The following is a 25,931-nucleotide window of genomic DNA, read 5'->3' on the forward strand; positions in this document are numbered from 1 at the left end:
TACCGATGCATTTGCCTTTATTTAGAGACTATGAAGTGTCCAAGGAATATGTGCCCAACCTCCAAAAGTGCAGAGGCAGAATAACCTACTTTACCCACAGGCACCTCTGCTCTGCTCTGGTTAAGCAGCTGCATACCATCCAGATGAGGCACTCCGGGGACTCGCTTCCCACTGACCCTTTCTTAGGAGGACCTTGGGAACCTTTTCATGGCACATAACCAAACATGCCAAGCATGAGACTCTGGCAGGTGATGGAGACATGGCTGTCACGTGAGCAGATACACAGCGGCAACACCCGCATTTCTCTCATCTAACAGGAAATGAGTTGTGTCGAACGGGTTTTGGGTACCTCCTTCACAGGCTGCACCTCCCGCTGCCTCCAAAGCAGGCCTGCCAAAACAGCCATTCTTTTCTACCAAAATGCATGCAAATTGAATACATTGACATTGCTGCTCCCCAACCTTATCGTTCTTCTGCTGACCTTAGCACTATATTGTACAAGTCTGCAAAGAAATTGTGGGTTAAGAACAGTTGGTCATCCCGCTCAGGAACATAACATCAACCAACTCAATCAACCACTACTAAACCCACAAGGAATCCCCCCTGATGACTGCCTGCATGATATGATAAATGCATTTACTAGTACCGATAGACTAGGTACCATGGAGCAAACATATGACCAGATGACCACACATGCTATGGAAGCTATTCTCTGAATTCCAGACTCATAACATTTACAGCCTTTTCAGCTTTGAGGCCCTGTATTTGCATGTTACAGTGAGGTGCAAGAAAAACCAATACCACTTGCTTGTGCATATACAGAACAAAGGCCACAGCGTTCCTTACTCCATTTCCTCTGCCTCCATTTCTGAGCCCTGGATCTCAACCACTTGCATCAGGAACTTTAATGTAGGCAGAGCTTATCAGTCACAGGCTGCAAGTGGTCCACTGATACCTACTAAGACAAAACCACATTAAAATGATTAATATAAATTTCCTCCATTCATACGATACCAAGTCAACTACATCAAAATTGTATTGGCACTGCTTTCCCATAAATAGTGTGGAAAACTCATGCAGTCACAGAATTTAAAGCTATAACACAATGCACATCCATAAAAAAAGTAATTATGTTTACACATACATCCTGAATTTCTCATTTGAGTAGTACTCAAATTAATACGCTACTTTTCTCCTTTAAAATCTGCACTCAGGTGCAATATGATAGTGTTCTATTATTTTAAATAAACTTATAAATAATACACAGTTTGAACCCCTGCGGATAAGCAACCATTTTGCCTCAAACTTCCCTATAACTACAGATAAATATCTGCAACTTAAATCAATGAAGAGAATGGGATGCTGTAAAAAATAGGTAAATTCATGCCTTTAGCAGCATTACACTGGCTGGAAACTGTTATATTTAGATTAAAAACAAAAAATAGCTGCATATATGATGAAAACATCATTATATACACTTTGAATGTTGAGAATTAACACATCTAAAGTCTGACCAACGCAAGCACTTCTGAGAGTTCTACCAGGGCTGCCTCTAAAGGTGGCACTATTTGAAAAGCTCTACTGTAGAAGCATATTACTGATACAGAACTGCTCAACGAAAAACAAGTGAAAACCATCAATAATTGTATCAAAAAGAAAAAATGTAGTCTGATATTATCATTCTCATTGCTAATCATCATTCCCAAGTGCTGCTACAGCACTGAAGTTCGTTGTGGAGCCTGAAGCCCTCAAATATTTCACACTAACTCTTCCTTTTCTCTCACTCCCTAGTAATTTTTAGGCAGTTTATATAAAAGATGAGCTTCATGAGGCATTCTGGACTACATAAAAATCAAAGATTGTTCCTCAAAGTTAGCAATAAAAGAGCTATTCAAGTGGTCAGGCTTGAAAAAGGAATGCATTGGTACTCTGTACCAAGGAAAGGAATCAAAAGTTAAAACCTAATTTGTATTTTCTGTTCAAATAAGGATTTTTTTTTTTTAACAAAGAGCTAAATAAAATACGTCAAAGCATTTCCTTTCTATTTAAAGTCAAACTTGAAGCAAATATTAGTGAGAGTTACCACGGATTCACAAGACATGCTTTAGATGCTGTTAATTAACTGTATTGAAAAGGTTCTGCCACTATTTTATAGCAATAATCCCATTTTAGAATACCTAAGTTAGTATTGAAAAGGGCAAATACTCATCAGTTTCCAGTACTTGGCACTTTTTTTTTTTTTAACATCTTTAATCAAGTCTTCCTTTTATTTGTGTCCAGGCTCTATTGTACATTCAAAATTCAGGAATTTGACTGAAGAAAGAAAGGGTAAGGACACTTTAAAACATGCTGAAGGTAGACATTCCAATCATAAAACTGACTAAACTCACACAAATAAAACAAACAGGTACCAATACTGACCACAGCATTTTAAAATCAATCTGTCATTAGCTCGAGACTGAAGTTACCAAATCTCACAATTAATCTGAATTTCAAGGGTGCCACATATAACCACGTTCCTGGGGAACAGAATACTTCAACTGATTGGCAAAGACTGCAGAAGACAAATTTCCACCAAATTATCTAGAGAGCTAGCAATGTGAATTGAAGTCAGCTCCACAGAGCTGATGTGACACAGCAGCCCAGCTTTCTCTGTTTTGCTGCCTATATCTCTAAAGGTATCCCAATCCTAAAGCTTGGCCAAGTGATGACTATTTCACGAAAAATGATCAGGAGCACCTCTACAAGCCAAGAAGTGTACTTCTCCCTCCTAAAAAGTCTGAAATAATCAGTTTAGATTTATGTTACAATTGGAGATATCCTTGACAAAGAATGTACAGAGACAGAGTCATAAATCAGCAACAAACTACTGATGTTCACAATATCAAAGTCAACTTTACTGCAAATGTTTCATTTTTTGTATTTAACTTCCACTAGGAAAACAAAAAATAGGCAATGAAACCTAATTCTATTTCATCCTTCAGATTTTAAACCCTTAAAACTCTATCCTTTAAAACATATGACAGCAATATGCCGATACCCTAGTATCAACTTGAAGGAAGCGCTAATCAGAGATGCGACCTGAAATACAGGAAGGATGCAAAATCTCTAAAGGTGAAGGTAAAAGGCTGTGGAACAGATGACACTGGAGACGTCGTTTCTCTTGTTCCACTATTCCAGCATAGTTGTTGATAATACTGCCCAATACACTCTCCTACCTGTTTTGATGGCTCTCCATAGCTAGCTGGAGCTAGATTTTAGTACTCTTTTTTCCCTTCAGAAAATAAACACTCAAATAAATGCATGGAAAAGATCAATTACACATTTGACAAGATGAGCAGAATTACATATTACATGTTTCCCTAAACTTTTTCCACTCCATAGTTGATTGGAATTTGTAATTTACCTTTAAAATACATTTGCTTTTTAATTTTAAATATATTTAAATGATGTCCTCCTCACTCCAAACACTATTTTCATAAGGCAGAGTAGGGCACTCCAGCTGATCAATCTGTATTGAGGAAAGTTCTTTGCTAGATCTGTTTATAGATGCCTCCCAACAATGGCACCACCGTGCCCCAGGGAAGGAAGCCCAGCTCCACATACCAAGTGACTATCCAGACAGGGTCCAAGTACGAAAGACACGCCCAGGCACACTCCACATCTTGCATATCACTATAATATACATAGCACCGAAATACAGCTTAACCATATTAATCCTTAGGTGGTGCTTATAGTAACAGTACAAAGTGTGTCATCTATTACCTTGAACAAAGTGGCTGCCTATTTTGAATTAGAAACATAATTTTAAACTCATAAACCCATAAAGCATGCAGTAAAAAGGGACTGTGACTAGCTCATTGCTCCAGGAATAAGTGAATGGTTTTTTGGTCAGGACACAATCTTATCAATGCAACTTTATGAAACACATTCCTTACGCTCACTGAATTCATACTGAATCGAATACTGCGTGGCAGGAGAGACATGAGATTCAACAAAACAAAGGGTTACATAAAATCCCTGGTCATAAGAAATCAGACAACTTTTAATACTGTTAATGCTTATTGTTTTGTTGAGTATTCTGTTGCTCCACAGCATGTAAAAAGCAAACAAATCACAAATCCAAACATTAGAATATATTTTTTTTTAATTTTTATAAATAACTTATCTGTTACAAAGACAGTTTACCCAGCTAAATCACAAAACCATCAACTCAAGATATCCAAATTAGGTTTTATTAATAAACAGGTAAAAACTGATTTGTCAATCTTCACATAGAACTGCAGATGAAGCTGAAAAACAAGGCCTCATTTTATAAACAAAATGTATTGAATGCAAGTGCTTTGGGTCTACCACCTAATTACCTGGGACTGGCGTTTTCTTCCCACATAAAAAAAATGCAAAGCCTTCAAAACAAAGGCCTCTGTGCATTCACATAGATCACTTGTAAAACTCCTAATAAAAGTGTCCACTGGCAAATGTTTACAGTGGGTGACAGTCTACTTTGTCTCTTGCTACATTGTTACCACTCCCTCCAGCCTCACCCTAAGTGCTGCTACATAATTCTTTGCGTGCCGTCTTTCATGCATACCGTACTGGAATTCCATTTTCTTGATCTGTTACATAGATCCCCGATCATGTGAATATTTTCATTAAAAAAATAGATCATCAAAATAAAGAGATGCTTGAGGTTGCTTCAGTGTTCAAGTCTGTTTGACTTCTCTTTTCCAGCCTTTATTTCAGTTGTCCTAAATATTGCTATCCTTGTTTTCTATAAATACGAGACTTCACCACAAAGTCAGGTTTAGAAACTGGCTGCCCAAACAGGAAAGCATTTAAAGTCCTTGAACAAAGCTGTACGATGCTGCTGCTGTTGATTTTGGCACTGTAGGTACTTCCCCAATGAATCTCTTATTCAGGAGTCTGCAAGATACCCAGCAGATGAAGCAAGCTTAAATCGGATGCTGATCTGTTGGTGGGTTGAGAGTTTCTTAGTATAAAGATTCCTCATGCCAGACAAAATGCTACCTCGTGTCACCCACCGTAAAACTCAGTGTACAGAGTGAACTATATGCATAACTCTTCCAACTTTTCCACATTTTTACCACGCTGCATCTGCAGGTCTTCACAGATCATCAGCATTTACAAAAGCAACGTACAGAATGAGCAGAGGAAAACTATTTTGTGCATAGTTTCTCATTAATGCTCTTATTTTAAGGCATCACTTCTCTCAGATAAAAGCTTAAAAAAAGGGACATGATCGTGCTTAATCACTTAAAGGGAAAAAAGAAAGTTAACAAAAAAGACTATTACACTATACATACAGAAGTACAAGAAAATAATAAAGGTGAAGAAAAGAAATCACTTAAAGCAGGCTCTAGAGCTATGTACAGTAGGAAAAGCTTTGGGGTATTTCACTGTGTGTACTGTACAGACAACGCATGCAGTTTTTCCTTTTTATCTTTAGACATGATTGTACTCATTTCTGGCTTCACAGAGATGACAGGGAAGACAAGGCAAAGAGTACCATTGATTTGTGAAGTTCTTCCCTTTATTGAAGGCACTACGTGGCAGCAAACAATTTAAATGGTTAAACCTTGTTCCTTTTAGATCTCCTCTGTGCATGTAGTGTTTCACTGAAAGCTCTGAAAACAAACATGTTAGCACTCTATTCCTTTCCCCTGTCAAACTTCAGTAGTGACATTGGGGCAGAGAAGAGGATGGGCAACACCCAAGCACTGAACATGGTGTATGTTACTGGGATACTGGTAATACTGTACATGGTTTAGACAGCCGGCAACTGAGTCTTTCAGCAGATTACCTTCCAGCCAATGAATTTCAACTGCCTGTGACACAACACTGAGGTATTACTAGCTCTGTGGGCAGACATTTAACATTAGCAAAATACCATTTTATCACACCTTCAATTTTACAAAATCTTACGCACAAGTGCTTTTTTTGTACCCCCATGACTGGATAGTTCCTTGTACATCTGCTATGGTTTTACAAAAGGTAATGGGCCTGTTGGCTCAGAAATGCCTGGGCATTTCACACTGTTCACATCGATTTAAGGCTGGATGGTTTAAAAAAGTACAGGCAGTACAACTCCACTGAGCTCCCTCATCTTCATCTGTGTCTGGAACAGTCTTTGGCGTTTTCATAATGGACCTCTGATCTGTGACATGAAAGAGATAAGATAAGCAGTTATTAACCAAGAACAGCATGGAAAGAATTTTGATTTTTTTTTTTTTTTTCAGTAACTGAGAACTATCTTGTTCCTCTGAGAACAGCACAGTTATTACAACTGACAGAGGCAGCTTTTTACCACCCCCTTGACTACACAGCTTGATTGTAAGTCGGCCAAATGGCACAAGGTGAAACTATAAAAAGCAAGTTTCCCATCCCTTCACTCTGCTCTCTTCCCTTTCAGTCTAAGTTTAAGGCTGTTGCACGAAAAGGAGATAAAATTCAGAAATTAATCAGCACAGGAAACACGCACAAGATTTAGAAGTCTAAGGTCTATGCAGCACTCTAAAATTCATTATGACAAGAAATAACTGCTCTGTAACCTTTTGATACATTTAACATTTTGACCCTAGAATAAGTACCAGAAACTCTTCCTCAAACCAGATAAGCAGTCAGATACATTAAAGAAAAATCAGTGCCTAACTCAGTCATGCTACATAATAATCCTCCCAAGCATACTAGTGCATTTTTTTGGTTTTGCTGAAGAGTTCATGGCAAACAGACTTATCAGAAGATAAGTGACCCTAAAACACATGCTGCCAAACCTGCAGAAAGTATCTCTTCTAAAATCAGTTCTGAAGCCCAGCCTGGACTTCTTTGTGTTCCTAAGGGTGTTGGAGGAAAAAGCTTTGAGCAACCTGATCCATGGCAGGGGGGTGGAACTGGATGATCTTTAAGGTCCCTTCCAACCCAAATCATTCTATGACATGTTAGACAACAACCTTCACTATTTTAAGACAGAAGAGATAAAAAAACCCAAAGAGATGAAAAAGATGAAAAGAGAGAAGAGTGACTTCTGAAGTTAAGGGTTCCTTGTTTAGACAACTACCATGTCATATAGCCAATTGTTTCAGCAGGAGAACATCCCATGAGCAAGTAGCCAATTGCAACTGCTGCAAAATGACAGCAACAGCTTCAGGAAGAACAATGTTACCAATCACAACTGCAAAAAGAATTATTTTTCATTCTTTTGTTAAGAGTAATAATTCTTGTTTAAGTCACAGCCTACATTATTTGTTATTTAAAGTGAACTGTAAAGTTAATGAAGAACTAAGATATAGTAGTGATACATTTTAAAAAAAGAAAGCAAGCCAGAAAGGATAAGAGGTAATTCAGAGGTTTATAAACCAGTCAGGGTTAAGTTTGCATTATCAAGATAGCTTGTACCAAATTATTACATGCTTGAATTTGTGAGTTCCTAGAAGATAAGTCAATGCAAATGTTAACAGCCAGTCACAGAGAATTAAATTTTGTTCTTTGATAGGTTAGGTTTTTATTCACTGTAAAGGGAACTACATAATTCACAGAACTTCTGATAAATTCTTCATGGTTCTGCTGTAAAACGCGTCTAATAGGATTGTGTATGGATGTAACTTCACTCGGTATTTTCATTAACAGCTTGGATAACGAAGCAGAAGAAAATCTTACAAAGCACAAACAACAGTGCTGGTTTGGAAGGTTTACTATGTCTGCAGAACAAAAAAATTCCAATTTATACAGACCACTTTGAAATACGGAATGATCAGAAATCCGCAAGATGAGGTTCAGTAACACCACTTACTGAACACTGCAAGGACCAATCACACACATATATATTATTTAGAGAACTTCCCAGACAGATACAACTGCACAGAAACATCAGTGGATTATCTATTTCATTTGGTGGCCTGCCTATAGGTCACAGCATGATGCTATTGCAAACAAGTTAATTTCATTCTCTGCTTTCTGTAATGCACAAGAAATAATTCTGTTTTGACATTCCATTAAGGCAAAAAGCAAGTACTGTGGAAAACTTAACAACAAGCAGAATGTTCAAGGTGGCCCTACTGAGCAGCATTCCTATCATCTTCAATCACCCACAACTATATTTCACAATAGTCTGAAGGACCTTTTATGTAAATTGTTACTACAAATTGTACACTAGCCAGGAAATCCAGTCGGGGTAACCAAACTGAGTTATTGTAACACATAATAAATCCTCTCTTCATGGAGGACAACGATGAAGCCATCTAAGTGAGTTTCACTCATCCCTAAGTAACATATCACACTCATTTTTAAAAAAGATAGATACTTCCATTTACTTAAACTACCTCCCATCATATTATCCATCTTTAAACACACCCCATTTAATATATTTCTCTTTCCCGAATACACAAATGGAGAACAAACAAGAGCAAAGAGAAACATTTACTCCCAACAGAAATAAAATTTAAAGTTTTTATGCTTTTGAAGTAATCATTTCATAATTAACATTTAAACCAGATTCACAGGCTAGAACTTTATATTAGATGCAAACCACATATTAGCATTAAATCCAAATTTTACCAGTACAGTACCTTTGGGCTTTGGTGGCACCGGACCAAGAAATCCAATATTATCATAAAAATTATGAATAGCGCTGGGATTAAAATGTGGTCCTATAAATAAAAAGTGCAGCAGTTTTAAAAAACTTGGGAAGGAAAGCATATTATGTTTTTTTGTCAATAATTCTGAAACAGTGCTACTATTCACTTATCACCTTTTATATCAAGGTGTTAATATAGACCCAAGTGAGGTATTAGCGATGTCAACTACATACAAAGAAACTTAATGCCCAAAATATGCAATAAAGTCAGAAACATAATCCAGCAGAAAAAACTCCTTAAATATATTTTTCCTGCCACTCTTAAATATTTGATATTATCTAATATTTTAGTAGTACAGTTTACCTATTTTTTTTTCTAAGTTGTAACTGTGCTTAAAGCAAAGTGTTATCTAATATACAGTATACTACATATGCTTAGATTTAATACTTAAGAGGAACTCCTGACTCTAATTTACTGTAAAAAAAGAGATAGAAATCATACTCAATTTGACTTCTCTAGTTAAGGTCAAGTTTTTAGTGCAGCATTACTTTCAGTACACCTGTTTCCTTATCTGCAGGTACATTGTCTGAAGAACTTTCACATCTCATGACCGAACTGATCTAACAGCTTGCTGCTGCTACAAGTGGAAAGCTTTAGTCCCTTCCCTCTCACCATCTCAGTTCTCCCTTCCTGTGTCTCTCCCCCACATCAGCTGTAGCAAGCTTTTCCAGCAGTGCAACATCTTTTGCTTGGCTAGTGAGCTCAATCAGCTCTGCAAAGGGTCTATAAAGCTAACACAGAGACAGAGCACAGTAAATGGCAAGACAGGAAAGGAGAGAGACACCTCTTGTTGGCAGCTGTTGAATTGGTTCAGTTGTCTCATAATTTCACCCTCATTACCAAATGCTGTGTCCCTGCAGACAAGAAAAGTGGAAGGAGGAGAGTGCATCGGAAGTTACAACTGTACTGCACATTTGCTAACATGAGAAGCTGCATACAAGACAGAAGTGGAAGATGAGAAAGATGGACGCATATTGTATGGCTGTATTATTTAGAAAACCTCTTATCCCTCTTCCTTGATACTCAATCAGATTTTCCCCACAGCATTTATTAAATAAATGGCATCACAAGTTGCTCTCTTCTGAGCCAAGCATGAGATAGGAATGACCATGGGATTAAGGAAATCATAAAGCCAACAAAAACAACAGGCTTAGAAGACAATTACTTCCATGGTTGCACTCAAACAAATGTAATGATTCTGAAAACAGTGTGCACACCCATCATTTATAAACAGACGCTTTTGACACATGCAGAGTGAAAGACTAAAAGAAAAAAAAAAAAATCAGCATTTACAGTTGCTGATGTACTAAGACATACTGTACCTCTTGCTTGAAAAAGATCAATCTCTTTGGTTAGGCAATCTATGTCTATCTGCAGCTGTCTGTTAGAACTTCTTAACTGTTGCATTTCTTCCAGCTGAAAAAATAAATCTGCCTGTTAGACTAAATTCTCCCATTTTAGTTATCATTCACACACAGGTAGACAGCATTTAGTTATTTCAGAAGTGGAGATAAGAACCTTCCCTTATAATGACCTTACTTTTAATCCAATCATTATCTTGCAAAAAGCTCACTGAATTATTTTCTCTCACCAGACTTCAGAGTTGACTGAACTCCTCCATAGTGTGGTCAGGACATAGCCAATGGTTCACCAGAATGGCTGATCTTCTAGCACTGAAAACTGGTGCATTAATCAGTTTCTCTGAGACTTATATATTCATGAAGACCAAAAAAATATTTTGTGTGGAAAGCAGTACAAGTATTAAGTTGTAGTCCAAAACATTAGGTGCTCAGGCCTTTAAGAAAACCTGGAAGGACTACCATGTCAAACCTTCTGTGCCTCTAGAAAGCAAAACTTCAAAGCAATTAATGAACTGAAAGTTGGATTATATAATGGATATTTAGTCTTTATTCTAAACTACGCTGTTTACCAGTTTAATTCTAGCTATACTGCTTGTCAGTAGTATACTATCAAAATACGAACAACTGTTCCTTTAATTTATCGTTGACAGACCACACTTGTGGTTTAGGTTTATACCCTAGAGACGTTTCAACTTACTGATGGAATTTGGGAAACAGAATTCGATCTTTTCAGGCGCCTTCGTGTTAGATTATTCTCCATTTCATTGACCTCTGATTTTAGTTTATCCAACTTTTTCTTTTGAATCTCAAGTTCTCGTTGAAGTCGCTCCATCCTGGCCTTCTGGTGTACCAGTAAAGCTGCAATACATAAAGTCCCATTTTATCTACTTTATTATCCTTCACATAGCAACATCAGATAAAGATGAAAGTTAGCGTTCTTCTGGGAAAATACAGTCTAAAACATTACTACAGATCACTTTTCCATTCTCCTCACAAGAAAAATATCTGCCATAAGACAGTATCATATTTTTGACAACAGCACAAAAACATTACAAACAAGCAAATACAATGAGAAAGTCATACAAGGTAACAGATGATCACACAAAATGTAACTGTAATCTGTAAATATCTTTTTCAAGAACCCAACCAATCTACAAGAACGAGTACCAGAAACAAAAAACCCCACACACTTTTTCTTCTGCTGTATTCAGCCCAATCATTGGAAACCAGGTAGTACGAAGAGGATTTCAGGGAGACAGCTGGAATAGAAGAGTAGTATATATGCTAGATAAGCATTAGTATTTTGGGTTTTATTGCTATTTGGCTTGGAACATAATCCAGTGTTCTTGTCATAGCAGGAGACACCAAATGAAACTAAACTAGAAAGTGCTCCAAGCAATACCATTGGCAAACATCAGTTATATTTATCACAGAGGCTGGATTGTACGCCATTTATCCCTAAACTACAGCGCACAACCATTAGCTCAGCTTCTAATTTTTAACACTGCCTACTATTTGTAAAGAAAATTACATGAGACGCCCTAATTTAGAAATGATGAAGTTAGCATTTAAACCACAGCTTTTTAAAGCTATAAAGAACAGAAGATGCAATCAAGTTAATACAACTTAAGGAGCTTATTTCACTAAAGGAAGGTATACTACTAAATATTACCATATGAGCAGATAATACTACTCAAAGCAATAATCATGTTCTAGAAAAATAAAAAAGTATTTCATTAAGTAAACACAACAATAATTTCAACTTCTGCAGAGCCATTAATTCAGCCATTAAATCCCAACTCATATAAAGTCAGACCAGTTTCACAGATTATGGTTACCTTCAGAGTACTGTGGAAATTAAGAAAAAGTAACAGTAACAAGTTATTTTAAAAAGATTGAATTTGTTTCATGAAGTGTTAAAGCAAAACTCTGGCTGGAATGTGATAATTAATTCACAACGATTTATTCAGGTACCAAATTAGAAGCACTCAAATTTGGTTGGTTAGGTTTCCTGAGCAGTAGCAAAGGAAAAAAACAGTATACCAGAAAGATGCACCATACCATATATTCAGCAAGCAGTACTGCTCTCTACTGCAACTCCTGCCTGTTCATTCATTCATCACATTTTGTCTTCCAGAGGTTCTTCAACAAGGAACCACGTCAAACTGTTTTCATACAGTGTTACAGAACACCAAGGCCTTGCTGAGATTCAGTCTAGGCTTTTGAGTCACACGGGTTCAAAAGATACTGAAATGACAATACTGCTTGAGCTCCTGCTTGGTTTCGTTCAATTTAAGAGATATTTGCATAAATAAACACCCTTATTTGAGGTAGCCATTAGTCATACAACAATTAAAGTTGCAGATATGATCACATGTAACAAAAATCGTAGTAACTGAAATCCCAAGATAAAAATTTTTGTTGAAGACTTGAAATCATCAGGCAAGTAGTCTCACAAGACAGCCTTTCCTCTTGAAAAGTTTTAGAAACAGCTGAGGGAACGTTTTCCCCATTTATGATCTCTAGGAGTTATAAATATAGCTGAAGGTACAAAAAAACCCCCCACAAACAAACAACAAAAAAGAAGAACAGAACATTGACTCTCCCAGCTTTTTCAGGGAGAGTACAAGCCCTTTTACCCTTCTACACTTTACTTCCACTTTTAGATAGTCCCTTCTATTTTCATTGCCTTGGTATTGCTGCTGAGTCAACTCCTTGAAGCCCAGGTTATTGGTACTTGACCTGCAGCCAACTCAGCTGTTCTCTGCTGACCAGAGTCTGAACTCTTCAAACTGTCAAACTATGAATGCAGCCGAGCAGCGAGTACACTGGACAGGGTAAGCGAGGAAGATTGCAACCAGAGTTATCTCCAGGACACAGCATGGCATGGACTTGCGAGAAAGATAAGACTGCATCTATGGAGAACTTTTCCCTGCCATTCCCTGCACCCCCCTCCTTTTTTTTTTTTCAGCTGCTCTTGTTGCTTGCCCCATCCCCACTTCCCCCTTCCAACTTTAGCGTTCTCCCACTTCTCCTGTTTAGAAACTAAGCTGTCATTATGGAAATGAAGGCACTGATGGATGCCCACAGCACTATTAGATGCTCTTTATTTTCACATCACTTTCCAGACATGATCCAATTTATTCTCCTACCAGCTTTGTGATTACTCCACCACTTTACAATTTCAAATCCCAACAGATTTTAAACACACTCATGGAAAAATTACCAGTATGATTAAAGATGATTAATTACTTGATATTGGTACGCTTAAAATTTAGTAATTTTTCTTAAAGAGCAATTTGTCAGCTGTAGGAAAAAAAAGAAAATGAGGTGGGGAAGATAGAATCTTCCCTTATGCCACATCAGTATTTATTAATGGAAAACAGCAATTTAAGTATTCAGCTCCCTTTAGTGTTAATCAGAGCAAGTAAAAACATTAAGAAAATACTGCAGCACATCTCAATCTAATGTAATTTGTCTATCTGATCCACTTCACACTGTCCCTGAGGAGACCCTCAATGGTGTTTTTGGTAATCCTGTGCTTCTTATAGGAAGGGGATACTACCTATACAGCCAGCATAGGCATAAGCCAGAATGCCTCAAGCTTTCACTTGTTTGTTCAGACATGCTTAAAAAGGAGCTATTTACTATCATCACCCTAGCAAAAGAAGTACAAAGATTGCCTGCTTGACTTGTCATTGTTGTACTACAACCAGAACCAATTTCATGTTCATCTTTTTAATTATGTGCAAACAGGGTACTATGTACATTCAATTTTTTCAGCTTCTGCAAGATTACATTCAGCAGATTGTTGACAACAGTACACTTCAACGCTTTGGCAGATGCCACTGTTTCCTTTGACATTCAGAGCATGCATTTTCCACAAAAAAAGGCTGTAAATCATCACAATTATAAGGAGCATGAAAGTCTGGAGGACAAAAGTTCACTTTGCCTTTCCTAGAGACCTACTCAAGCAGGTACTGAATATACTTAGAAGTCTGAAAACATACGCATAATTGTTTTCTCCAAGTGGATTTTAAACAACTGCTGCTTTAGAGTGTCTTTTGTTATTACAATTGTTTCTAAAAAAACAGCTTATCTAGGAACACAATGATTTCATCCTATTCTATGAACTTCTGAAACTTTAGTTTGCCAAACATGGAGGAAAAGGGAATTCTGGCAACGCAATTACTCTGTGGCAGTCGGTTCATGAAGTTCTCAGGACACATTTATGTTTGTAGAGTTTTTCAAAATCTGTATTTGAAGCTGCACAGAATTCAGTAATTTAATACGCAGTTTCAACAGTTCAAAGTGGTTTTATTTTTGGTTCTCCCTTTCTAATACCCTATTTTTCCAAGAGGCTTGCTCAAGAGTGGGGCCTGATATCAAAAGCGAAACATAAGGCTGTATTTTTTTCTTAAATCACATGATGTAAGGGGCTTAAGGCCCCTTGCAGCATGGTGCACAGCAGTATATCACTCAGGTCTTTTTTTAAACTGGTTAGGATTTTAAGAAATTTCTTTCCTGTAGCTTTTTTTCATTCTGAACATTTTAAAAAGCTCCAATAAACAAAAGCAAGAACTGTACAAAATGTCAAGTCAAACTAGTTTATCAATTGACTTACATTAAAAACACGGTGGCAAGAATTACTAAGTAAATCTACATCCACATACATATCCAAAGTTGGTACTAATGAGTTAATTAACTATGCATGCCATCCCCTCCCCAAGTTAAAGAAACAACTATGAAGAAGTCAGAAAGTTAAAGGTCAAGTAGTATTGAACTTAAGATCCTCAGTCTGAAAAAGTCAACCTACAGATTCTATTACACAATTATGTATTTTCTTGGCAGGATGCCTGCCCATTATACAGATGAAAAGCTATACACAGAAGGAGCATCTATTAAATAATTGTTTAGTCTTCCATGCATAATAAGTGCACATCACTAGAAACATTTCAGACTACAGAATTTTCAGTTTCTAAGAGGATTTCACTGTTTTTCATCCATAAAATATTTTAAACTAAAGGAAATTATAAACTGAAGGCTCAAGTAATTACTTTGTATTAATAAAACAAATCATGTTATAAATTGAAGTCTCTGCTAAGGTATGGAAACTGATACACCTCTCCACAGACAGAACTGATACTGAAAAGATTAGCATAAAAGTGCATCCTCTTTTGGTTGTCCTAGTGAGCAGGCACCTAGCATTACTTTTTTCACAGCATTGTTAATTCTTATTGACTTCAGTAATAGATGAGTGCTCTCAACATTTCCACAAACAAATCCACAGTATTTGAAACTGGAATCCCAGAAAATGAGAAACACCAGTTAGCAACCACTTCTGAAAAGTCTGGTGAAATCGAGTTTCTCAGCATCACCAAGTCAGTTGCAGAGATATCACCTGGTATTCCACATGTGCTAAACAGTCAATATCTTAAAATCAATGTAGTTATCTGAGCTAATCCTTTTCACATCGTATAATCACCAGTTCCAGCAGCAAACAAGACAGAGACCCATGGTAACCTTCTACTACCTGTTGTGATTTACTGCAGAGAACAACAGAGGAAATCAGGGGAGGAAAACCAGAAATCCAATAATAGAGACTGGGGTGCTTGCAGACAAGGTAAGTGAAGGAAAAGCTTTTCAGGTGCAGTAGCACTTGCAGATAGGTTCAACGCACCTTCTATTCTCCTGAGCTGGGTCATGCATATGAATGTATTTCACTGAAACACAGTGAAGGAAATCTCTTTTGACACCAAAGCAATTCCACCTTCCACATTCCTTCTACCCCAAGCCAATTTTAGTTCTCCCTGCCAAGATAAGGACCATTCTGGGCAGAAATGGAAAGGCTGATGAAAGCAGATTTTTCTCTAATCATGGCCAGAGAAACTGCTCATCTGTTCTGGCTAAAATTAAAATGAGACAAGCACCTAGCATGGAAGTTTTTTTGCACAGTCAGGCTAAATTATAAGCAGCTAGAACATGGCCTCACAATACAAACTATGAAGTAATTCCAACCACTTTTAGTATGTAACAGGAAAAAAAAAAAATCACCTCAAGTAAAAGACTCGCGTTTAAAAGCAATAATTAGAACTACAAATATCAGGATCATACAAATCAGTCTACCACAAAATTCTCCAATTTCCAAAGATTAAATAACTAAAATTTAAAAACACTTCACTTGTTGCAGCAGAAATAGAAGAACACATGCCAGAAACCCTAAACACACCTGAATGTAAAAAAACTTCAGAATCATAAGTACATTTTATACAAACTAGTGAAGGACATAGAAAGATGCCACTTCCCTACGGTCATCTGAAAGTCAAAGGCTGCACTAACCAGCCTACATCACACGTCTATATTTCATCTAAAAAGCAGCCTGCATCATGCACCTATACTTCAACCAAAAGCTTCATTTATGTCTTGGCTTCAGGAACAACTGGGGTCTACAGCAGGTATGAGCCAGGCAATACTGTTGAACTGTGCTGCATAGCACAAGTAGGAACCACAAGCTTGCCTCAGCTTGATGAACTGAATGCTGATACCTGCAGCCTGTCAAGATTGTGCAGGAAGTCAGGTTACAGTAGCCATCACTACTGAGGAAATGAGAGATGAAGAGCTAGACCTCGTAGAAGTCCGTTCCATCAGAAAGGCAGAACAAGAGAAAGAGACACTCTTCCTCACCAAGTTCCTAAAATGGAGAATGCTTGGGAAGCAAGTTCATGATCTTGAAGAGCCTAAGGACAAGATTTGATTGCTTAGTTTTGGGTATCCAAAGACTTCTAGGACTAAAACAGCCAGTCAAGTAAGGACTTCAGGGTAAGGAAATGGAATACCACTTCTGGAAGGCAATTTGTTTTGCTTATCTACAAATGAATTATTTTCTGAAGTTTAGCTCTTGATTGATTGTAAAAGACAGTCTAGGGTGTTAGTTTTTTGGTACTGACACTTAACCTTTAGACACTCGAGTTAGGAGGGATTATTCTCTCAAAGATATAATTACATCCAGAAGCAGTGCACAAGCTATAATTAGTTTTTGATTTACTTCATTACTACAGTAGTTCAGGATGCAGACCAGGCTTACAGCATCCCGATCACTGTACTCACACAACAAAATGGCTAAATTAATCTGAAGAACATTTAGAGTAGTTCTGTAAAGTACCATTTTTTTAAGGATTAATTTTGTGCCAAGTCCAAAGAGAATCTATGGGGTCAAAGAGAAATTATTTTTACAATCTATCCTGAATACTGCTTAAATATCGCAAGACTCATTCAACATCTTTATACAAGAAGTCCTCAGAAGAGTTAATAAACTATCAAGTTCATAATAAAAACATGCAAAAACATGATAACAGAAGAAAAATACTAACAGGTTGAGTTGCTGTATCAAATTCTAAGTTTTCCCTCCCCATTACATCATTGGTCTTTTAAAATGGCTCACTTTGACGTAATGTTACTTTGCACATTCTATAACATAACAGCAATAATTATCAAGACTTTAAGCACATTGTCAGCACCCATTACGAAACATGGAGGACAACACTTTGTCCTGCTACTTGTTCTTTAAGTTCACTTTTCTTGCTTCTTAATGCTCACAGAAAGGAAAATAAAAAAAGGAACTTTATCCAATGGGAACAGTATTTCAACTGATTAAAAAATCTGCCAGCAGACTTGTAACTTTAAATTGTTAGGACAAATCTGAACAAGCATAGATGTTTCTTTGAGAACAACCTAAAAATGACACTATGACTCCATTAAACAGATAATTATTCTGTTTATCTTAAGTAGATACACTATCTCCAAATATTCAGTTATATGTCTTCACCAAAAAAAAGAAATCTATGATTTGCTCTTAAAGCTTTTGTTATTTATTTAGGAAATGCTCATGAATGCTAAAGTTGCAGATACTGTATTAACATCACAAAGGTTTATCAACTGTTTCTTGTTCAGTAATCTACATTCTGAATTGACAACTTGGTTGAAATCTCTACTATTTATATTAAGAATATTACCTTGCGTGTAGGCAGCATCATCAGATCCCATACTCAATTTCCGTGCATCACTGATCCTATCCACATGTGCTAAAACAGGGTCAGTAAGATGCTGGATACCCTCTGGTTCAACATAGTGATCAGGAAGGTTTAGAAGGTTTGTAGGTTCAAAGGTTGGGGATACTACCCCCGGGGAAACTGCAGGGGGCTTATTTGGAGAAACTGTAATTTTAAAAGTATATTTTGTGTTAGGCTGCGTAACAACCACTCGAGGAGAGGTTGCAGTGGTGCTGTTGCCCACTGCTCGACTCTTGGGTGGATGGTGATGAATAAATGCAGGACCCATGCTTACTTGACCAGACATATTCCTAGAAGTAGCAGATACTCCAGGATTTGTCGATATGAAAAGCGTGGGCTGGTTCCGCACAACTTGATCATCTCCTGTTGTGGCATTTGCTGAAATGTAGACCTTGGGTTGACCGCGTGTGACCACCTCATCATTATTTGGAGGACTGGCCGATATGTAAACAGTGGGTTGACTTCTACTTAATGTCTGACTGTTGAGGGAAGAGGGATTAGTGGAGGAGCGAGGGCCAGTTGAACGCAACTTAGAAGAACTGTTTCTTTGTGGTGGTTCAAGTTTGATTTCAATTTGGTTTTTGCGAGGTCCTGTGGATATATTCTGAATGTTATATTGGCTATGAGCGGAGGATTGTGAGCTACCAGATGAATGAATTGTAGGTGCTTGTGGAGTAGTAGGAGAACTGATAGGCATATAGACATGAGAAGTCTGGTGGCCTTGCTGATTTGGCTGAGTTGAGTGTTGCGATGAGGTATGTGGCGTATTACTGGATGTTGGAAGAGTAGTCCAGGGACTTGGCTGCGAAGGCTGGTAGACTTGCTGAGGGTGCACGGGATTAAACTGAGATGCCCAGCCTGGCTGCTGCTGTGTCTGTCGAGCGGTTCCACTAGGAGCTGTAATGTAAGGCCTAATATAGATAGAATTTCCCTGTGGACTGTTAAGTACAGGAGGAGGTACACCATGTATGTGCAAAGACGTAGGCGTATTGCGACCAGGCTGAATATTTGGGGCTAAAGTTACCATAATAGGGTTGAATCTGGGCGTTTGTTGAGACAAGTTAGACACTCCTTTGCTGCCTATGTGAAAGCCAAGATGCTGCCCTGGATTAGAAGTACTAACTGTATTAGCCATCCCAAAGACATTAAATCCTTGTGGAACCTGTGCAGGTGCTGTCTGTGGTTCCTGCTGGAACAGTTCATTGTTGGATTGACTGGTTTGAAGGTGTCCATCACTGACGCTGTGAGATAGAGTCCTACTTCCATTCATTCTACTTCCTTCTCTTCCATGATGATACACATTCTGTGACTGCAAATCCAAATTAAGAGATGTCATGTGATTTCGTAGTCCAGGAATCCCAGAGTCATCCGAAAAACCTAGGTCTCCTTCACCGTAGAGATACTTTGTGCTCTCCTGAGAGAGAACTGCACAACAGGCATCCAAATTATTGTTATTCTATAAAAGACAGATGAAAGTTTGACATTACTGATAACATTTCATCACAGTTAGATACATATGCATCAAATCCTCACTGAAAAATTAACAGTGTGACATCAAACAAAGCTTTAGGTGGTTGGCTAGCACAGCTGCTGCACATGCACAAGGGGCTTGCATGTGAAGCTTGCTATTTTGAGAACAGTGACAGTCACTCGCACCAAGGGTGGAAGTCTGCACTGCATTGCTGCTGAAGCAATGACAGGGAGATCTTGGACCTTGACAAGCTAACATCATACAGAATAATACACCTTGGATGAATACTTTTGCTATTCTTTCTCAGTGTTAGAACAATCTTCAGCAATGACCAATTCTCTGACTTGAGTGGGAAAAAGACAAAGAATGGATTCATGGCACCTGCACTGGTTAATAACTTAAAAGCAAAAATCAAAAAGCATGTTTGTTTTAAATGTTTTCCAAAACACTTCAATACCAGTTACGCATTACCTCCTGCTGAAAATGAAAGTGAATCTTACGCAGAGAAGAAACATGCCGACCCAAGGAGTTGCACATGACTTCAAAAGAAATATTAAAATTCAGTTTATACAAATCCAGCAGGATTACTCTTTTGCAAGATGAGCCTACTAATGGAAAACCCAGGGGATATACGTATTTTCATTTTAAACCACTGCTTACAAAGCTTTTAAATATCTACATTTGTACAGTTACTTTATAAAAGCTGTAACAGGATGACTTAGAACAAAAGCCACAACCTAGCTAATTTACTTTTAAAGAACATTTCAGAAGCAAGCTGCTAATACCTCTTTTCTTTTTTGGACATGTTTAGTAATATTGCACTCAGATCTTCCCAATTTAGTTTTCTACATAAGTATTTTTAGAAAACAGTGAACATGCATCAGTGGTATAATGTCCGTATCATTTTTCTTACGGAAGTCTCCCCCTCACCCCCAAGAAATAAGCATTAATACTTTCAGCCAGAGGAGCACCTGTTGAGGCCCAGATGTTACTAAAACTAAATAGGTGTCAAATTCATCCAGCACACATAAACAGTTACTAGAAGGAATGCATATGATCAAGGAAAAAAACCACATATACCAAGTAGTAACATTATCAGTTAGTTAAAGAATAACACAAGCAAGATAAAGTGAACCATGCTGCATGCTTTGTACCAAGTTATTTTTGTTAAACTAGCAGACAGTAGTTCTCATCTTAAACAATCTTAAAGTGTTGTGCAGACACCACAAGACTCTCTCTACCTTTCAGATTTAAAAAAAAAAAGGGCAGGGGGGAAAGAGAGCGCAAAAAGGGCAGACAGAACAGAAGTGGGAGAGGGATGACAAAGCTAAACTCTACCCACAAAACCAAAACTATGTCTTCACACAGGCCAGATACAGTTCTGAATTCTTAAACAAAAAAAATCCCATAAAAAAACCCAGCCACAAGAACCTTTTAAAATAACAGGATTCCCTAAAGGCTAACTAGCCAGCTGTACATAAAGATTGTTGCAGAAAAATCTTGAGATATGGAAATGGGTCAAACTGATGGTTTGGAATAAGCACCAGGGGATAAAATAATCAAGTGAAGTTAGTAGTGAAGAAAGGAATCACACATGGACAGAATAGTGGGTAAGAAAAGATAAGAACAATAGCCTTGTATTTGTTGCAAAGGAGAAAAGAGAGCCAGAAAAGGGTAAAAGATAGGATGCCACAGAAAAACAAGCTAGAAAGATCTCAAAGGCAGATTTTGCATGAACTTAAGTGAATTAAAATTATTAACAGAAAGGCCAAAAATACCAAACCAAAAAGGAACAGGCCAAGCTCGCAAGGCCCTTACATTCAGCTTGAATGCATTTCTTTGGATAATTTTTTTTTTTCTTTTTTAAGACTGCATCCAATCAATTCCAAAATTTCAGTGACGTCAATGAGTAAATTGGAGAACTCAAAGGGAAACGGGGGCACATGGAACCCCTGGCATCTTCTGGCTGGCAGAGGCAGTTTCAACCGCTTCTAGCTCTTTATAGATCAGAGAACCGGTTGATGGCAGAACTGAGCATATTCCAGCAAAACAATACCCCTCATCTTAGCTCTGCCCATGTCCCAATTGAGTCTAAAATGTTGGCACCCTGAAAGAGAAAGAAAAAAAAAGAAAGAATAAGAATGCTGGAGGGAAACGAGGAAGCAAGGAGAGGAGGTAGACTTGAGGAGCAGTTAGTTTTAGAGTGCTCCAGACACAGAAAACCCCAAAAGGGGACAATGTCCACAGACTGGGAATGCTGCAGCGACTCCTTTAAATGAGAAGGGGAGAGCTGAATGCAGGCGGCTTGTTGGGAAGAATGGAGGGATGCAAAACTTTTCATGAACATTCAGTGTCGTCAGCCCAAGAAAGCAACAAAATCTTTCACTCCCTAGACAACACAGGTTTAAATTTCATCCTATTAAATTTTTGGTGGTCTTCTGTCTTCAGTATATTAGATATCATTTAGATATTTCAACAGTGAGCTATTCACCTCAAGATACTTGCATACTGTGTTTATCATTAAGTTTTTCATTACAGGCATATAATGCTACAAAGCTTCCTTTCAAAGCAAGCTGAAAGTGTTCGGCTTAAAAAATTTAAAGAGGAGGACTGAGGTATCTGTATAGTCTTCCTGCACAATTCACAGTGATCTGTTATAAAAGCTTCTTATCAATACCACTATAAACTGAATAACTGCTTAAACTCTTTCAGGTTCTCTCCTGAGATACAGTTCCTGGTTTAAAATCAACTTCATCCTGACACATGATGCTTCTACATCAGGTATTGTGGGTCAAGGCAAACACACCACCTCTTATACCTGATAATGCCCTTAAGTACTTATCTCTGACCTAAACCATAGTGACTGCATTTACTGGACATTCTTTCCATTATGCTCAGCTACAGGAAGGCAGAACTCAGAATTCAGACACTGTTCCAGCAGTATTGCAAGCACATGGAAAAGTACACTCAAACTCTGCTTTCCAATCTTTACCACCAGTTCAAGTATAAAATTTGTTGGTTTAAAGGTCATATTAGACTTCTTTCTTTAGGAAAAAAACCCAACCCAACCCCAAACCCCACTATCTCAGAGAAGTAGCATAGCTAGAAGCTAATAGATTCAGAGAAACCAGAGAAACTCCTGAAATTCCAAAGAGCCACCAATGTGACAAGATTTTGTTAGAGACTTAGAAGCTCTTGGCTAGCAACAATAGTAGTTTGCTAGTGTTATAAATTAATGTAATATTGCATATATGGAACACTAGTTACCCTACAGAATTTTTGAATTAAAACAATTCTCTCAAAGAATTGCACTTTTTGCAGCTTCTTACTCTAGTATGAAAGGAATGTAATGACAAAGTCTTGAAAAAATGAACATTAAATTGGCACGGTCACGATTTACTCTCAATAGTACAAACACTGTATTTGGATGCATGTGTGTGTGACTACATATACATATGTGAGTATACACATATATGTATTTTATAAATAAAAATACATATAAAAAGCAAGACAAACATTATGATACCAAGAATGCTGAATTATAACCACAGATGTCCTAACCATAATCCAGAGACAGCTAGCTTCTGGGAGCTCATGACCCATCTTTTTTCCAATCAAGTTGTATATACTGATGATAAGTATGAACATTCAGACAATCCTCTTATTCAGAGTACTCAAAGGTTGAATACCTTAGATAATGAAAAAAAATTCCAATCAGTATGGATACTTTGGGATCACTGGAAAATGCAAAGCAAATATGTTTAAGCAACATAGTCAAGTAAGTTTATCAGCATTTGTTAACACCAGGCATTCAGGTGTCCCTCTGTCGGGCTTTGGATGAGCATATCTGCTGAATTAACTAACAATATGTTATAGAGCAGAAGTTGATAGAAAATATATCATATATAAGTATTCTGATAGTGGCAGTAGGAAAACAGATAGCTGGAAGTAGAAACTGATATGGCAGTCCATAGCCTTACTGAACTGTACTACCAGCCAAAAAATGCTTTGTTACTTCCAAGCCCAATAGAAATCCACCGATTAGCAGCACAGACTCCAAAGCTACCACAAAACAAACAAAGCCCATCTGGCAACCAAGGTCCTGGGAAGCACTGGGCAGAAGCACACCACTGCATCACACCTACTCGGGTCTAATACGGTGGATGCTAGGCTACAACCACCTAGCCCTGTCTGATTCAGACAGACTCAGAGAATTTTTCACTCCTAGGCTCCCTGCTGCAGAAAATACGCAAGGCCACCAGCAGGCCAAGGGAGCTGCAGGGCCATCCTGCATGCAGGCAAGAGCTGCGCTAATTACCTTGAAGCCTGACAGAAACCACGTAGCAAAAAAAAAAAAAGAAAAAAAAAAGAAAAGAGAAACCCCAGAACAACAAGCTGTACTTCTGTAGCACTGCCTTAAATTGTCCCTAATGGTCTCAAGGTGGCTTTGCATCCCTCCTTTTGCCACAGTTAGTTTTGGCTCCTGAGACGGCCAAAGTAGTCCCCATGCACACACTGGTTTTACAGGCTGGTTTACCTTGGACCTCCCCCTTTGAGACATGGAAAGAGAGACATCAATTTAACATTTAACTTGGTGCGCAACACAAAGAAATTGGCCGTGAACGTTTGCCTCACTCAAAAAGGAAAATGGAAAGAAAAAAGTGCTTTCAGAAGGAGATACCTATATATAACACCTTAAAATACGCTACACTGCTTACTTGTACAGTCATTAAAAGAACACTGACCTGTAACATGCATCTGGATACAACACCTTCAGGTACCTCAGGAAACTTCTGTCGCAGGTCATGTAAAACCTGAATATCAATTTGCTGGCTTCCTTGGGCCATTCGTATATTGCCTGGTCAGGATTGTTTTTCAACAGGCAGTTTCAGGCCTTAGTAAAGGGAGTACTCATCTCTTCTGTCCCAGCATTTTCTGGAAGAGGAAGGAAAGCCTTAAGACACTGAAAGCATGCACTTTCGATTTCACAAAAAACAACAAAAAACATTACTCCCCCTACCCCCAACCCCACTCCCACACAACTCCCCTTTCCAATTACAAGATATAAAGTCTGTTTTATGCTAACATTTCCCCATGTGACACCTCCAGCTAACTCATTTTCTTAATACTTTGATAACCTTGAAAATTGCCCACTTACAGATACATCTCCTGAGCAGTTTCCTTCTACTTTGGTTTTATATTGACATTATAAAATAAAGAATAAAAAAAGACTTCATTTATTAAAGTATTAAAACTCATGTTTCTAAGAATAGCATTTTTTTCATATTTAAAACGCAAGTAAACACAGACAAGTTCACATTAAAAATAGGAATACAGCGTTCATCCAGCTTTTGAGTATACCTACACTGTTACCATTACTGCTATTGTTTACTATCGGGATACCATGGCTAGAAGTTTGGTGCTTTTAAGTTTCAGGATTTACTAGCAGTAGCCTACTTGTTTTTCACTCAACGTACTTAAAAAGTATCATGAGATTATGTGTAGATGGAAGTAATCCTAAAACAACTCAGGTTTCCGTTTCTTCTTTGAAGGAAATTAATGAAGAGTTATTAATAAGATTATATCAAAATCACCCAATCAACACATTTGCACAAATTATCTGTCCTGGTGTGGTGTTGTAATCTCCTGTAATCTCCCACTGCAGATCCAGGGTAAGTCAAGCACGTTTGAGGGGGAAAGAATTCCCACTGCAAAAATGCAGTGAGTCAGAACCTTAAGGCACTCTCCTAAAGTATCCGAAACTGCTGTGTTTGGGAAAGGACCCCTGCAGAATGGACGGCTTATCAGTTACCTCCTAATAGCCTGGTACACCCACTACCTGGATAACAGCAATGATACCAAAACTGTTCGATACGGAAAATACTAGAATTGTACAGTTGATAGAAAGTACCACAGTTACCTAACATGAGTAATGGCAACAAATACTGACCGAAGTCAATCATATCTGGTGCTACAAAAAGTGAACTTTTGAGCTCTCCAGGACCACAGCATGCTGCACCTGGCATTGCCCCCTAAACTACGATGCCTTTCAGGGTCATCTGCTGTGAGGATGACCAGGCTCCTCACAACTCAACCACCACCCATTGAGAATGCCAACACACTGTGGGTATTTCACTCATCTCAGGAGGGAAGTTTTGGTCAGGCTGACCTCTACGATATATGGATCCATACACCTTTGCATGCGCATGTACATATCTGTGTGTGAGATTTGGCTTCACCTTGTAGTAAGTATAGTATGAACCTTGCCATTTCTGAATTAAAAAGAAACCCAAACAGTCAACTCCGATATTCATTTACCTCTTCAGTTAGCAAATCTTATTCAAACATCTCTATCAATTTATTCACTTTTTCCTCCCCT

General features: G+C 37.9%; 1 protein-coding gene across 4 annotated transcripts in view; it reads right to left on the reverse strand.

Moving 5' to 3' along the window:
* Positions 1-4,163: 4,163 nt before the first annotated feature.
* The window catches only part of TAB2 (TGF-beta activated kinase 1 (MAP3K7) binding protein 2), a 64,206-nt gene continuing 42,438 nt past the window's right edge, over positions 4,164-25,931 (reverse strand). For 2 of the 4 annotated variants that reach the window (XM_054062273.1, XM_054062274.1), the window contains exons 2-7: positions 24,298-24,487; positions 18,025-19,537; positions 10,710-10,870; positions 9,974-10,067; positions 8,583-8,663; positions 4,164-6,175 (exon numbers count right to left, since the gene is read on the reverse strand). In XM_054062273.1, the coding sequence (XP_053918248.1) occupies positions 6,030-6,175; positions 8,583-8,663; positions 9,974-10,067; positions 10,710-10,870; positions 18,025-19,537; positions 24,298-24,399 (2,097 nt within the window). In that variant the 5' untranslated portion in view covers positions 24,400-24,487 and the 3' untranslated portion in view covers positions 4,164-6,029. Of the gene's footprint in view, positions 6,176-8,582; positions 8,664-9,435; positions 9,506-9,973; positions 10,068-10,709; positions 10,871-18,024; positions 19,538-21,370; positions 21,660-24,297; positions 24,488-25,931 lie in introns of those variants that run through there. The other 2 variants (XM_054062275.1, XR_008449104.1) reach the window with 2 other exon arrangements.

Source organism: Cuculus canorus, chromosome 3 (genome assembly GCF_017976375.1).
Source record: "Cuculus canorus isolate bCucCan1 chromosome 3, bCucCan1.pri, whole genome shotgun sequence".
NCBI classification, from domain to species: Eukaryota; Metazoa; Chordata; class Aves; order Cuculiformes; family Cuculidae; genus Cuculus; species Cuculus canorus.